The sequence below is a fragment of the Dendropsophus ebraccatus genome, chromosome 2 (genome assembly GCF_027789765.1).
Source record: "Dendropsophus ebraccatus isolate aDenEbr1 chromosome 2, aDenEbr1.pat, whole genome shotgun sequence".
NCBI classification, from domain to species: Eukaryota; Metazoa; Chordata; class Amphibia; order Anura; family Hylidae; genus Dendropsophus; species Dendropsophus ebraccatus.
In genome coordinates, this window is record NC_091455.1 from 95,229,453 (window position 1) to 95,245,591 (window position 16,139).

A 16,139-nucleotide genomic window follows, 5' to 3' on the forward strand; every position below is an offset into this window, starting at 1 on the left:
TTTATACTAGTACACCAGTAATCCAATTCTTATGTTACCTTATCAGCTAACAAAATAGCGGCACAATACATCAAGCATGTAGACATAGTAGACCAAACAATAATGGGGAGGAAAGAGGACTGAGTAATGGACTGTGGCATTCTGAACTTTATCAGTCTGGAGACTGAGAGGCACTAAGTGAATGTTTCAAAATTTGCAAGAATATATCACCACTAGAGATGAGCGAACCTCGAGCATGCTCTAGTTCATCCAAACCCGAATGTTCTGCATTTGATTAGTGGAGGCTTCTGAAGTTGGATAAAGCTCTAGGGTTGTCTGGAAAACATGGATACAGCTAATGACTATATCCATGTTTTCCACATAGCCTTAGGGCTTTATCCAAGTTCAGCAGCCACCGCTAATCAAATGCCGAACGATCGGGTTCGGATGAACTCTAGCATGCTCAAGGTTTGCCCATCTCTAATGACCACCATTACACCTTGTCTCCTGTTTGGCAGGGACTTAAGGGACTTCCATGTTCCTAAGATATAAAAGAGGTTTCACATATAGGACTCTCATATACGTGTCTCAGATAGGAAAACCTGTACAAGCCCTATGCTGTGCATCACTTCAATCCTTTCTAACATTGTGGATATAAGTAAGCATGTGCCAGAGAACACTTGGGTATCATTCAAACCCAGAGCTGCTATGATCCCTGCAGAGAAGAGAGATAATGATGGCACTTTGCATCAGCCAGATGCAATTGTCTTAACTGCAGCTCCTTTCTAAACTATTTGGAAACGATCAAGCATTTGTGTGTCCTGATGATTGGCATTGCACATAATGGCATCAAGGGCCACATGTTATGCACCTTTCCTGGTGTAGCCAAAATGTTCTTGATGATAATGGAGCATTATGGAGTCCTACAATGTCAGTCTACCTATTGTTTGGTACTTCCAGCATGAATACAGGCTGTATCACAAATGACATGTCACCTTAGGCAGGTTCAGTTAACACTTAACAATGTGTTCAGCAATTTCAGTGCATTCCATTGGCTTGCACAGTTAGTTACAAACAACACTCTGAAATAATTTTTTTTTTCAGTGTGGAAAGGTGAAATGGCTATTCTTCCATGGGCGTGCTAACTAATGGGATTATCCAGCATTACAAATACATGGCCACTTTTTTCCAGTCTCCAGTTTGGATGAGGTTTTCTAAGGGTATAAACCCACACACCGTATACGCAGCAAATATGCAGCAGTTGTAATGGTGAAGATTTGATGCTATGTTCAGTTATTAAGATCTAATCTGCTGCGTATTTGCTACGTATCGCAGTAGTAAATACGCTGCGTATACGGTGTGTGGGTTTATACCCTAAGGGTGCGTTTACACAAAGAGATTTATCTGACAGATCTTTGAAGCCAAAGCCAGGAACAGTCTATAAACAGAGAACAGGTCATATAAGAAAGACTGAAATTTCTCCTCTTCTCAAATCCATTCCTGGCTTTGGCTTCCAAAATCTGTTAGATAAATCTCTGTGTGTAAACCCACCATAACTCCATTCCATTGAAGTGAATGTAGCTCAATTGCAAACCAGACCTGAACTGGAGACAAGAGTCATGTAGTCTCTGGAAGAAAAAGGACATGTTTTTCTAACACTGGATAACCCCTTTAAGTTGTGCAACAAAAAAGGAAAAAGGTTGAGCTTACCCAGTCTTAAAACATACTGTGAAACACGAACTGGAGAGAATGGAACGGCTGCACATCCCATCTATGGCAGATACTAATGCCGCTTGGCCTATATTAAAAATCAACACCAGAGTGTCTGTATATGGATTGATCAAGCCATATTGCCCCGTGTACCACCGCGCAGGTCCTCTGGTCCACACGGGTCCCTACGCTAACTCCACATCGTGTCGGTCAGCGACCGCCAACCCCGCAAAGCGTGCACATGCAGGGAAGGGAGGCCATGGAACGCCCTGCAACCCCAATGTCACAGGACCAGACCCAAAAAGCCCCACCAAAACCCAGCCAGCACCACCGGTGGGGAAGGCTGCCCCCAAACGACACAAGTATGGATATGGTATTACACTTACTATTGCTGCTCTCACAGAATGGGGAAGACACAAGGTCCAGACATGTGAGCACAGGCATATCCTGCTAATTTTGGTCATGTGGGTCTTATAAAGGAGTGCTAGCTGTTCAGAGAGGGAGAACTGTAAGACACGGAAACTGGAGAGAAAGGAACGGCTGCACATCCCATCTATGGCTGATACTAATGCCGCTAGGCCTATATTGAAAATCAACACCAGAGTGTCTGTATATGAATTGATCAAGCCATATTGCCCCGTGTACCACAGCGCAGGTCCTCTGGTCCACACGGGTCCCTACGCTAACTCCACACCGTGTCGGTCAGCAACCGACAACCCCGCAAAGCCTCCCTTTCTTGACTGTGCACGCCTGCGGGGGTGGTGGTCGCTGACTGACACAGTGTGGACTTAGTGTAGGGACCTATGTGTATCAGATACCTGCACACGGTACATGGGGCAGTGTGGCTTGATCAATTCACATACAGAATTCTGATGTTTTTTATGCAGCCAAGAGGTACTAGTATCAGCCATAGGTGTGAGGTGCAGCACTCTTTCTTCCCTGAACCATATTTTGTTTCTCTCTTTTCTCCGTGTTTTGAACTCCTCCTGGTGAGACCCACATGACCGCCATTAGCAGGAGACACCTGAGTGCTCATGGTTTTAATCCCTCCTGTCTGTCCCATTCTATCTTTGATAGCTATGGTGAGTGCAATACCTTATCCAGACTTGTGCTGTTTGGGGGCAGCTTCCTCCGCCGGTGGTGCTGGCTGGGTTTTGGTGTGGCATTTTTGGGTCTGGTCCTGTGGCATGGGGGTTGCAGGGCCGTTCCATGGCCTCCCTTCCCTGACTGTGCACGCCTGTGGGGGTGGTGGTCGCTGACTGGCACAGTGTGGACTTAGTGTAGGGACCCATGTGTATCAGATACCTGCACGCGGTACATGGGGCAGTGTGGCTTGATCAATTCACATACAGAATTCTGATGTTTTTTATGCAGCCGAGAGGTACTAGTATCAGCCATAGGTGTGAGGTGCAGCACTCTTTTTCTTCCCTGAACCGTTTAAAACATACTGTATGCCAGAATTCCCAATATTGTCACCAGTTTTATGGGATTCTAAGATGCATGAATAAATAGGTCTGGACACAATAGCTAAATGGAAAACATAGTTTACTGTGCAACATGTTAAAATGAACTAGACAAAGTCATGAATCAACAGACACTTTCCAATTAGTTACCAAAAGACACTTTCCAACTAGTGTTTTTTACTTTAATGTACCCTTAAACTGTTTCGGAGCTTCCTGCATCATCCGAAAACTGTTTAAATATCTGTGCTACTGTACAGACCTGCTGAATTGGTACAGGAGCGCAGAATGCACCCAGAGGTACCTGGTCAAGCATCAGGCTCCATCGAGCACCCCGATGCTCAATCGAGCATACTCACTTAACACTAATTGGAAGCCTAAAGGGAAGTAACAGGCTATATGGCAGAATTTTATGCCTGTATCACAACTGAAACAACCAGATATTCCATAGGTCTAGTGATCCAAACTTAGACATGTAGAATCTGTGGCAATCTAAGCCCCATTTAGTAGGTGTCTCTGCAATATAACAACAGGGTCATAAAAATACAGCCATATTATAGCAGACAAAATTTACTCAGAAAATGTTTCATTACTTAAATGAAGTCTTCTTTTTTATGAGTTGGGTTTATTTAATGAACAAACAATCTAGATAGCAAGAAACAAATTACGAGCTAGACTGAAAATACACTTACAAAACAAAAACAGGCAGTTTGGATGAAACATTATTAAACATTATTGTTGTGGAAGCTGCTTCTTGATGTCGGTTGTGCTTTCTTACGTCTAAAAAAAATAAAGATGCTGAGGTACCATAAAATAAAGTTGAAAAAAAGAGCTCGTGATTTACCAAAAAAATAAATAAAAAAACCAAGAAGAAATATGATAATTATCATAATTAAGCATTATTGCTTACATTACCTTTTTAAGGCTGTTTAATGAATCATTTATTGTGCGATCCATGGCTTCAAACCTGAAAAGAAAACCATTCAATATATACTGTAGATTACTCTGACATGAGAAGATGAAATAATTAGTATTATAACATATCATATATCCCTGAAATTTAGTTTATTATATTACACACTGGTGCTCACACGAGTAACTGGATAGCACATACAGTGGGGAAAATCAGTATTTGACATTTGACGATTTTGCATGTTTTTCCCCCTACAAAGAATGGAGAGATCTGTAATTTTTATTGCAGGTAGGTACATATCAACTGTGAGAGACATTAAAAAAAAAATTCTAGAAAAATCACACTGTTTGCTTTTTCTTGAATTAATTTGCATTTCATTGCATTAAATACGTATTTGATAGAATAGAAAAAAAGATTGGTACAGAAACCTTTGTTTGTAATTACAGAGGTCAGATGTATCCTGTAGCTCTTGACCAAGTTTGCACACACGGCAGCAGGGATTTTGTCCCCTTCCTCCATACAGATCTTCTCCAAATCTTTCAGGTTTTGGGGCTGTCACTGGGCAACATTAAGTTTTTGCTCCTTCAACAGATTTTCTATTGGGTTCAGGATTGGAGACTGGCTAGGCCACTTTCAGGACCTTGAAATGCTTCTTACTGAACCACTTTTTAGTTGCCCTGGCTGTGTGTTTTGGGTCAGTGTCATGCTGGAAGACCCAACCTCAACCCATCTTTAATGTTCTTACAGAGGGAAGGAGGTTGTTGACCATCATCTTGTGATACATGTCCTGTCACCTTTTCAAGAAAAGCACCCCCAAAGTCTAATCTTCCACCCCTATGCTTCGCTGTTGAAACTGTGTTCTTGGGATTGTACTCATCAATCTTCCACTGAACATGGAAGAGTTGATACCAAAAAGTTCTAGTTTGGTCTCTGACCACATGACCTCCTATCCCATGCCTCCCCTGGATCATCCAGATGGTCATTGCTGAGCTTCAAACAGGCTTCAAATGTGCTGGCGTGAGCAGGGGGAACTTGCGTGCCCTGCAGGATTTTACTCCATGACAACGTTGTATGTTATTAATGGTAATCTTTAAGATTGTGGTCTCAGCTCTTTTTAGGTCTTTGACCAGGTCCTCCAGTGTAGTTCTGGGCTGATTCCTGACCTTTTTCAGAATCATGCTAACTGCACAAGGTGAGATCTTGCATGGAGCCCCAGACTGAGGGGAAATTAACAGGCATCTTGTGTTTCTTCTATTTTCTATATTGTGGTAAATACTTGTGATCAAAGTATTTTAGGAGTGATACCTTTGTTGGCAAATAAAGGTATCACTCCTAAAATACTTTGATCACAAGAATTTACCACAATATGGATTTTTTTGGCTAACACTTTGCATTAGGATGCAAATTAATTACTTTAAAAAAAAATCATACAGTGTACCTAGGATAAAAACTTGCAAAATGTTTTATCAACATCTACTAACAGTAATCCTGTTCCTGCCTCTTCAATGCATTTAAATGCACCTTGACTGGGGATATATTATGCTATATAATGGCAATGCTAAGGGCCGTATTACATGGTCAGACCAATAAAGGAGCACCGATCTTCTAGATTGGCACTCGTTTATCGAGCCTATTACATGACTTGACTATCTTGCAGCTAGGGCTGCATTTACATAGCGATGTCTGCACAGCCCCTACCTTTAGTGTAAAATAATAAAGTGCCTATATATACCTGACCACTTCTGCCCGCTACCAGTTATCTTCCTTGCTTCTGCCAGTAATGCAGCCATCGCAAGAACTGCAGAGCCAGCCACTGAAGTGACAGGTCACTCAGATAATCGCTGGCCGCTCCTAAAGATTGGTTGAGCAGCCTGTCACTTCAGACACCGGCTCTGAAGTTCCAACTGCGGGCAGAAGCCAGGAAGATATCGGGGAGCGGGCAGAAGCATCAAGGAGCATGGGCAGGTATGTATGAATTTTATTTACAAATTCATCAGCCGTTGATAGCGTATTGCTATTACACATGGTGATGCGCAGTCAGCGGCCGCTGTTTTTAGGTCAGGACCAAAAGACAAGATCAGCCGATAATCGTCGTCATCAGCTGATTGTGTGTTAATCTGCTGAATTGGCCTGATTTGGCAGATCATCACTCGTTGTAGTAGGGCCCTATGGGTCTTAGGTGCCTTCCAAGAGAGTGATGCTCACATCACCCTTCATATTGGACAATTTAGTGCCGTGGTACAATCAGCTTATCAATGACAAATTGTATATGATAATAATCACACTGAAAATAAAAATCATCCTATGCATAGTTTTTGATCTCCATATTCCATTCTATTTTTGATTATGAAAAATCACTATAAAAACTATATTCTCATCTATCAGTGAAGCTTATCAATTCAACATATTAACCCTTTAACTGTGGTTTATTTTTTTCACCAAAAAAAAAACAAAACCTGAAAATAAAATATATAAATTAACCTATACCCTTTGACTATATACTTTGTGAATGCAGAGACCTGGCACATTTAAAAAATTCCAACCACCACGTTACACAAATTGGTGCAATCATGCAATTTTTCATTAAAATGCCATATTTTGTAGAAAATTGCATTAAAAAAATTCTGTTGATGTTTAGCCTGACCCAGGCAAAGCCTCCTAAAACGTTCAAGATGTGCAGAGTTAAATGTACTTATACTTACGTCTACATCGTGTTACCCAGAACTAATGATAGGCTAAAAACAAGCTGTGAACAGCTGTATCTTGGAGTCGATAAATAACTACATCAAGCGCAGGAGGTGACTACATGTGCAAAAGCTTATATTCTGACTCCCCTGGCAAAAAAGTAACCCCTCTCTAAATGATTTAAAATAAAGACAGAGAGCACAAATCCTCTATCACTGTTTAGAGTCCCTTTCAAGTCACTGAAAGGCTTTGCAGATTTATTTTTTTTCCAGGCATGATTTGGAGGTTATGACATTAGACATATGATCTAAAAGTCATCCCTTACATTTAGACTTCATTTACACATTCCGTCCTTGCTCCGTGAATCAAGGACAGTAAATGCCTGTCCTACTAACGGAAGCACTACTAACACGCTGCTTCTGCAAGTGCTATGTCTATCTAATGCTAATATGCACAGATTTTTGAACAATAAAAAAAGAAATTATGCATAAAGTTGGTGACACACTTTAAAGCAGAAGTGACCTATCTAGTAAGTGTCTTATTAACACAATAAATTACCTTTGCCGTTGATTGGTGCAGAATTCATTAATTTTTACAGTCTGTGCTTCCCAAAAATTCTTTTTAAAAAGAATGAAAAAAAACAACAAAAAACTGAGACTGGAGTGTGAAACAATTCAATGGTCTACTATTTTAAATAATGCAGCATTACAAAATAAAATTGTAGTTGGCATGTAGTACATCGAACTAACGCTGCCACTTAAACATAACAGTATTTTGGTCATTATTTTACATTAGCATCTGTAGAAGTGGAATGTAATCTGAGAAAAGCTACACTGGCAAAATTTGCACCTTTTCCATCATCTAGACCCCACTCCTAGTTTTCACTTACAAACACTGATGTAAAATACTGTCAGAAGTACTGCTGTGAGAAAGTGGCCTAGAAGGTGGCAGTCTGATACAACGGTCACCAATTTAAGGACAATGGGATATAAGACTATAGGAAAATGACTTGGAGTGATATGGAGTCTTTTTTATAGGTTGACAAACACACAGGAAACAAATCTATGATAAATATATAAACAGGACATCCCTGCTACAGAACACAAAGAAATTTAGTACTCCACTAAGTAAACAGGAGCTTATGAACATTGGACGGATGACAAGAAAGAAGCAACACCTACAACATTTGGCAAGTAAATATGTTTCTGTCAAGGTAAAGCTCTGAATAAAAATTTAAATATCCTCAGTCCTTTAATCCATGTACTATAAGTAAGTTTCTGGCAGAAAAGCATCCACACATGGTTTAGAGCTAAGGGAAAGTATATCAGCACTCAACAATGTTTGGAAACTCCATAGTGAGTGAAGAGAGCACTGGCTATGTATGTGTGGTGCACTCCATTAATTTAGGGTAAAATGTCCCTATATTTTAGTTATCGGTGGGGGGTCCCAGCAGTTGGATTGGGTACCTTTGGATGTTGAGAATACACCTGTAACACCTTTATAGACTTGGTTGTTGTATGTAAAGGTAGTGCTTACCAAGGTCTCTTCCTCTAGCTCTTTTAAAGCCCGAGTCTCCGCATCTAGACTACATAATTCTTTTGCTACTACTGTGCGAAAATGATCTAATTTCTGGAAACTAGAGATAAAGGGAAAAAAAGTAAATACATAAGTTGTTATTATTAACTGGTAATATACACTGTAGACATTAATATAATAAATGTTCATGAAGTTAAAACCCTTGGCAATCTCCCCCTGGCTCCCATTCAAGTGAATTTTTTGGCCATGTAGCACATACTTATCTGTTCATTAAAGGGGTTGGCCACTTTATAGTAAAATTGTTTTGTGTGTAGTATAAATGAGTGTATTCACATTACTTCCTGACAGCAACTCCGTGTACCTCTCTTCCAGGTTGTGCTGCCCTGCTCTGTGGGGAGGCTGTCCATAAGATGGCCAACATGGAGGAGCATGTCACCATGCCCCTCCCCCAAGTGTCCTCCATAGACATATACAGGCTCAGTGGTGGGCACTGGGGGGAGGGGCACGGTCACATGTTCCTCCATGTCAGCCAACTTATGGACACCACAGAGCAAGATAGCACAATCTGGAGGAGGGGAGTCTGATTTTATTTCTATTAGGTACATAGGGAGCTGCCGTCAGGAAGTAATGTGAATACACTCACTTATATATTACACACAAATCAATTTTACTATAACAGTGGTCAACCCCTTAAAAAGGAGCTACTAAGGTAACTGCTTTGCCCAGGACACCTAAGAAACATGCAATGACTATATGTGCCCTACAGTCACTGTATATGTCCGCACAGCTACAGAATGCTATGCCAAGACATACTGGAGCACCCAAGGGACACCCACTAATTTCAACAGACAGAATGTAGTCTAATTTTGCTGGATTCCACAGTGCACCTACCTGCGTTTGAGTCTCCCTAAAATTCCACTATATGCTTTAACATGGACCAAAAAGTCACTAGTAGATTACATTTGCTCCTTTGAAACGAATGGGAATGGCTCAAGTATGCGCTAGAATTTATTGGCAAACCATTCTGCCGGTGTGCTGACATACAGCAAATGTAGGGCACCTAACAAGTGTAAAAATAGCTCCATTCCCACAGAATTACAGAGAAGAAAATACACTAATGGAATAGATCTCTTTAAAAGGGAAGCTGAGACTTCTTATGCACAGCATGGGCATCATCAGTGTTACAGCCATGCCTCTGTGACCAGACAGGGAAAGGATCTAATCAGAACTACAGTAAATGAATAGGCAGCATAACTAAAGGTAACATGCTAAAGTATGTGTAGTAAGCTGTATAAAGCTGGCTGTCATTTTGTGTGTGCAAATGAGGTATCAATTTCTCTTTAAGCAACTCTTTACAGTGTAACTGAAATTCTTCTCTCCCATTAAATTACTAACTTGCTCTGTTGTATCTGAGTCATTAAATTAGTAAGATGTAGATGAGAGTCTTTTAGCACTTCCTGAGCCCGAACTTCCATCTTTTTATACCTAGCCTGAAAGCAAGGGGGAAAAAAAAGTCAACAAATTTGATCACAACTGTTTAAAATTGATCACACATCTTTTAACTCAATGCTCTTTAAAGAATGTCATGATTATTTGTATCTTTAGTGAAGCCATTACGCTATAGCGCTGTAAACATGTAGTCATTTCCATTCCTTAAAGCTCACGTAAGTTACCACTAGTGCTAAGCAAGGTACTCTTTTCATACCTTAGCCAGTGATATAATGACATGAGCCATAGTAGAACACCACCTGCCCCCAAGATATATATTGTCTGCCATCTGCCAATAAATGAGATCCACTTTGACCATACCGTATGTATGTATGTATGTATGTATGTATGTATGTATGTATGTGTGTGTGTGTATATATATATATATATATATATATATATATATATATATATATATATATATACACACACACACACACACATTTTTTTTCAAATAAAGTGTCACTGTTGTTATACCTTTCAAAATCTAAATCAACAGTAGATGTGATATAAGGCAAGTTGTAAACAGCTTTTATTACTTTTTGTTGCTATCATGCTGTAAAACAAAGCTGAACTTACCAGAAATCCAGGTCCAGTCTCCAGAAGGCAGATTTTCTGACTTGTGCTGGTTGTAAAAAAAAACTGACTAAACACAGGAATTCCGGCCAGTACAGAGTCACGGCTCAATGTGTCTGACAACCACATGACTGTCTTCTCTCTGTGAGTGCTCAGATGGCCTGAGATACACAACACTTCCTGTTTTCTGACTGTTTCCTGTTTTTCAGGAAACATGAAGTGCCATGTTCTCCATAAAAACAAACAAACAAACAAAAAAAAAATGAATATAAATTGCAAACTTGTTTTATATCACATCTACTGGTTTAGATTTTAAAAGTTATAACGACAGTGACACTTTTTTTCTATATGCTTCCGCTCCTTTGCCTGGCAACTAATGCAACTGACACCTGGGGTATGAACCTGAAACACTCTACAATCATGTGATCAATAATTTGCATATTCAGCACCAAAAATAAAGGAATGTGGGACCAACAGAAAAAATCAGGAACCACAATGTAAGGTATACTGTATACCCAAGTTTTATACAAACAATTGAAAGAAAATGCCTAGATCTAACTTGCTTAATGTTTATTCTGTCCCCAGGACTGGAGATTGCTGCTGTTATGTTGTTACTTTTCCAGCTATACCCTCCCACCTTCCAGTGCCCTCTCTCTGTTATTTGTTTTCCAGTGGGCTTGACCCCCTGCCAGCACTGCTCTATCCTGTACTAACTTTCCAAATGCCCTATGGTTAGAGCCCACACAATAGTGTATATGTTACAATGCTTTACAGTGGCTCTAATTGTTGTGAACCATTATACTCCAAAACAATCCAAAAGACCAACTGCAGTCTGTCCAAAACACAAAGGAGTCATTTTTGCAAACAAGCCTTTTAAACAAGTCCAGTGAAAATTTTTATGAAAGTATTGTATTGACCAATAGTAAGGGAGAGTTTACACAGAGAGATTTATCTGACAGATTTTTGAAGCCAAAGCCAGGAATGGCTTTGAAAATAGGAGAAATCTCAGTCTTTCCTTTATGAGCTGTTCCTTGTTTATAGTCTGTACCATAAGTGTATATTGGTCATTTGTATAATTTTGGGGGCAATACAATACTTTCATAAATATTTTCGCTGGACTTCTGATTTAAGTAATACACAGATAACAGCACCTACATTAGTGAGGATAAATGCAACTATGCAAAAAGCTACTTGAATACAGTACAGTTTGTAGCTTTAGATATCCTGTAGCCTGGAACTGAGCTGAGCTAGTGGCTGTATCAGCAAACAGGAGCAGACTGAGATAAACAATGCCCCATCCCTACTTTCTGTATTGTCGTGGTGTCTTTCACTAGAGAAGCACCAAGTCTCAAAGGTAGTAAACTGCAACTATAGAAAGATCCCTAGTCGCTGAAATCTTTTACACATTTTCAAGGGGTAAAATAAAGCAAAAAGACGATGGGAGTAATTAAATAAAACACTTTGGGGGAGATTTATCAAACTGATGTAAAGTAGAATTGTCAGTTGCCCCTAGCAACCAATCAGATTCCACCTTTCATTTTTCAAAGAATTTGTAAGGAATGAAAGGTGGAATCTGATTGGTTGCTAGGGGCAACTGAGACAATTATACTTTATACCGGTTTGATAAATCTCCCCCTCAGTTCTTCAGTAAAAACACAATGGAATCATTCACCAGATAAAGATACACAAGCCTCTTAATAAACCTGGCTTTTCAGTGCCCACACGCTGAGCTTCTCTTTAAAATCTGTACCAGCACCAAGCTGGCTGAGATTTCAGCAACAAGTCTCTGGCATAAACTGTTTCAAATTTTGTGTATGCTTAGGCCAGGCCCCGTTGACGCCAAAAACACTGGCATAGGGAGTTAATACTTCCCCTACAAATTGGATATTTTCTTATGGACACTCTTGCTATCAGATGAGCACAATTTGTGTGAAAGATCAGACTGAATTCATTTGCATTATCTCTAAAGACAAATGGAGAGAGGCGCCTTCTAGAGCACTATTCCAAAAGGTACCAGGGTTAGTGATGTACACACACTCACCTTGTAAAGTTGTGCAAGGATACAGACACAATTCTATGGTAGGATTAAAGGGGAACTATCAGCAGGTTAGACGAATCTAACCTGCTGATAAGTCCATATTGCACAGGAGATGCCAAAATGGAACCTTACCTTCCCCTCCTCAGCGCCGTTCCACTGCAGACAGTCTTGTGCTCCTTGGTCTGGTAAGACCGTTAGGAGTGCTGGGGCAACCGTTAGAAGCACTGCCTGCCCCACAGCTCGCCATCAGCCGGTCGCTCTGTTCATTATCACTAGAAAGGGGCAGGCGCGGATCAACGCTATGGGGTGGGCAGTAATCCTAATGGGTTCCTCAGTGGCCCTGTCTTAGCACAATGTGGAGCAAAAGCCTAACTGCAACGGAACAGCGCTGAGGAGGAAGGTAAGACGAATACCTTCCTCCTCTGCTTCTCCTGTGCAATAAGGGGCTGAAAGCAGGTTGGATTAGTTTAACCTGCTGATAGTTTCCCTTAAGACAGTGTTTTCACTGCAGCTCACCAGAGGACCACCCGCTGAGGTGTAACAGGACATCAGCCAAAGAACTGAACTGGAAAAGAGCAGAGATAAGTATTTCCTCTATACACCCCAAGTGAATATATAAAACCCACATAAGTTGGACCAGTGCAGCTACGGAAACAAATGACACCAGGGTGCAATGGGCAATAATCAAAAATGGGATTTTGTGAGTACTCACTGTAAAATCCTTTTATCGTCAAAGTTCATCGGGGGCATAGACACAGTGGGTATAGGCTGGTGCCACTAGGAGGAGACACTAAGCAAAGAAAAAAGTGTTGGCCTCTCCCACCAGCAGGCACTGAGCTAATCAGTTTGTACACAAGCAGTAGGAGCAGCCAGGAGAAGTCAACAGAAGATATAAGATAAGTCCAGAAACAGAACTGCTGATGGACCCTAGCTGAAGAGGTAGGGAACCATCCAGCAGAACCATGAAATCTTGAAGGCACAGAAAAAAAGTAAACAAAAATACTGGGTGGGAGCTGTGTCTCCCAATGAACTTCGACAAGAAAAGGATTTTACGGTGAGCACTCACAAAATCCCATTTTCTCGCTTGTATCATTCCCGAGATGGGAAGGACATGACTGGACAGGAACAAGATGAAAACGGCAGTAGAAAAGTACCACCACTGAAGAAAAGAAGACAAGCAACAAAGGGAGCTATGATCCAGAAAGCCAGAGAGAAAGGCCTGACCCAGACCTAGTCTGGGGTCGTAGGGAACATGGCCGGATGAAAAAACGACAAAGCGGCAGGTCACACCTGCCAGGAGCAGGAGGAAGTCACCAGGAGTGCGTGAAACACTGTGTCAACGTACCAGAGACAAATAAGGAGGGAAGGAGAACACTGAGGGTGAATGAGGGTCTGGTAGAAACCAGGTAACAATCGAGGGCCTAATAGATGACTAGTAGACAAACTAGACGGTGACAGACATGTCCAAGACCAATGATTCCAGTGGAGGAAATTGGTTATCCCAGAGAACTCTACTACTCATCAGTATAGAGACGAAAGCGTAAACTGTTTATCAACTTGCATAGTTCTGACTGGGTGATGGAACACCATGAGTCTAGGCAGGCAACTGAGGTGGTGCTGCCAGGCAGGTTAATAAGGCAGATATGAGCAATCCCTGGAGAGTCCAGGGAAACTAAGGATCGTCCATGAAGAAAAGCCCTGCTGTAGACCAAAAGACCTGGGCACTGGACTTAGCAGGAGAGATGAATCATTTGAAAAACAGATGAGCAGAATGGAAAATACAAAGATGGCCATCATGGTGACAGGACGGCAAATACTATTGGCCAGAAAAAACATCTGCCAGAGGAACCAGGGGTGACATAAGAGCCAGAATTAAACACAGGAGTGGTCTAGATGACAACATCCTGGTATAGGCCTCCCAATGTCATTGCTCAGGTAAGCCGAAGTTGATATGCAGCAGAGAAAGGCCTGACCCACAGACAGTGACCTTATAGAACAAGTAGCACTGAGGGGTGGGAGAAGCACTGAAAAGGCAAGCGCATTGAGATGCAGGGCCTGATGTTTTCTGAAATAGGGCAGACAGGCATTACCAACACCAACTTATTCTGTTAGGATAGAAAAAAAATCCGAAGAGGGGGTTCCACTGCAGATGTTCGCTTCAAAATGAGATGATTCACCTCTAGCAGAGAGGATCAAATAGGGGCTGACACCGGTGTGTGAAAAAAAGCAAAGCTAAAAGAAAATCAGGGCTCCCAACAACAGTGCCCTAGTACTCCAAGAGAGGATACTATTGGATCGAAGTAGGTGAGCTTCCAGTGGAAACAACCTTGACGCCTGTGGCTACAGAAGCCAAACCGACACCAGGAAAGAAGGTACATCTGTAAGTATCACTCCAGGAAATAACAGAGCAATATTTGCACTGTCTAGAGACTGGAATCTTCAAAAAACAAAAAGGTGTCTGACCTGAAAGATTCCCTGAATGTGCACTGGATGCACATGGGTTAAGAAACCCCTCAAAATGTAATGGCGTGAACAGGTCCACTGCAAGCAGGCTAACTTCCACTGGGGTAAAGAAAATGAAAAAACTGTTTACAAGTCACCTTGAGCGAGAACCTTCCCATGAAAAACCACGGCTGCTCCTGGAAGGGAGCAGCTCAATTGTCGGAGGACCAGGGGATAGATGGCATCCATAGGGACAGGCCATAAGGCCTGGCATACAAGATAACCCTGTGGCTGAAGAAGAACTAGCAGATGTCCGCATTTTAGGTCTGAACTCATAGTGCAGAAGACAATAGGACCATCCACAAAGAGGAGGAAGCTGCATGAGGCAAAGCCCAATCCTCGTCAGCTTTCGATGATGCTCCTGGACATACCAATAACCCGGGATAGAAAGGGGGGGTTGGGGGAGATTAGGGAATTCAGAGGGCGCCACCGGTGGTGACACGCTGCAGGGAGAGCAGGGCGCCCACCAGGTACAGAAGAGGTGGAGGGATACAATTATGTCCACCTGCACTGTACAGGGGTCCTCCCTTGGTAAAATTTCTCTTAGGGGGAATAACGAGGAGGGTAAGGCCTGACATGGCGGAAAGGTGGGGATGTCCACCTGTCCCTGCCTGCAACTGCACTGTACAGGGGTCCCCCCTTGGTAAAATTTCTCTTAGGGGAATAACGAGGAGGGTAAGGCCTGACATGGCGGAAAGGTGGGGATGTGGTGGGGCTTGGAGAAAAGAGGAAGGGACCCCAGGGAATGGGAGAGGGGAAATACTCACCTAGTGCCATATACTCACCCTCTTGCTCCTCTTCTCTTCAGCTCCCCGGTAAGACCAGCAGGGTCACCCCTTCAGCGTTCCAGTCACCAGGAGGGGTTTGCTGGTATGGGGGGAGCTTTTCCAGCAGTCTGGGTGACCCTTGGGCTAGTGGGACAGAGGAGCCCGCTCCGGACTCATGTTACCACTTGTCTTCTTGGAGCTAAGGGTGCTGGCAGCGCTCTGCTGCTCGTTGGGGATACAGGGAGACATGTTTTTCTATGTTACTCACCTAAAAAGGGAGAAAAAGTAAAATAACAAACAAAAATAATAAAAAGCAGAAACCTGCAGTAACTGCAGGAGTGTCTGCCTCCTACCGACACTAAGCTAAAACTGATTAGCTCAGTGCCTGCAGGCGGGGTATAGCCTGGTGGGAGGGGCCAACACTTTTTTCTTTGCTTAGTGTCGCTTCCTAGTGACACCAGCCTATACCCCACTGTGTCCCCCAA

The 16,139-nt window shown here is 42.1% G+C and overlaps 1 protein-coding gene across 7 annotated transcripts in view; it reads right to left on the reverse strand.

The window, feature by feature from the left end:
* Nucleotides 1–3,213: 3,213 nt before the first annotated feature.
* The window catches only part of SYCP2L (synaptonemal complex protein 2 like), a 209,361-nt gene continuing 196,435 nt past the window's right edge, over nucleotides 3,214–16,139 (reverse strand). For 5 of the 7 annotated variants that reach the window (XM_069958020.1, XM_069958018.1, XM_069958016.1 and 2 more), the window contains 5 exons: nucleotides 9,679–9,773; nucleotides 8,284–8,383; nucleotides 7,306–7,364; nucleotides 4,065–4,116; nucleotides 3,214–3,665 (listed from right to left, as the gene is read on the reverse strand). In XM_069958020.1, coding sequence (XP_069814121.1) covers nucleotides 3,642–3,665; nucleotides 4,065–4,116; nucleotides 7,306–7,364; nucleotides 8,284–8,383; nucleotides 9,679–9,773 — 330 coding nt within the window. In that variant the 3' untranslated portion in view covers nucleotides 3,214–3,641. Of the gene's footprint in view, nucleotides 3,930–4,064; nucleotides 4,117–7,305; nucleotides 7,365–8,283; nucleotides 8,384–9,678; nucleotides 9,774–16,139 lie in introns of all 7 variants that reach the window. The other 2 variants (XM_069958019.1, XM_069958017.1) reach the window with 2 other exon arrangements.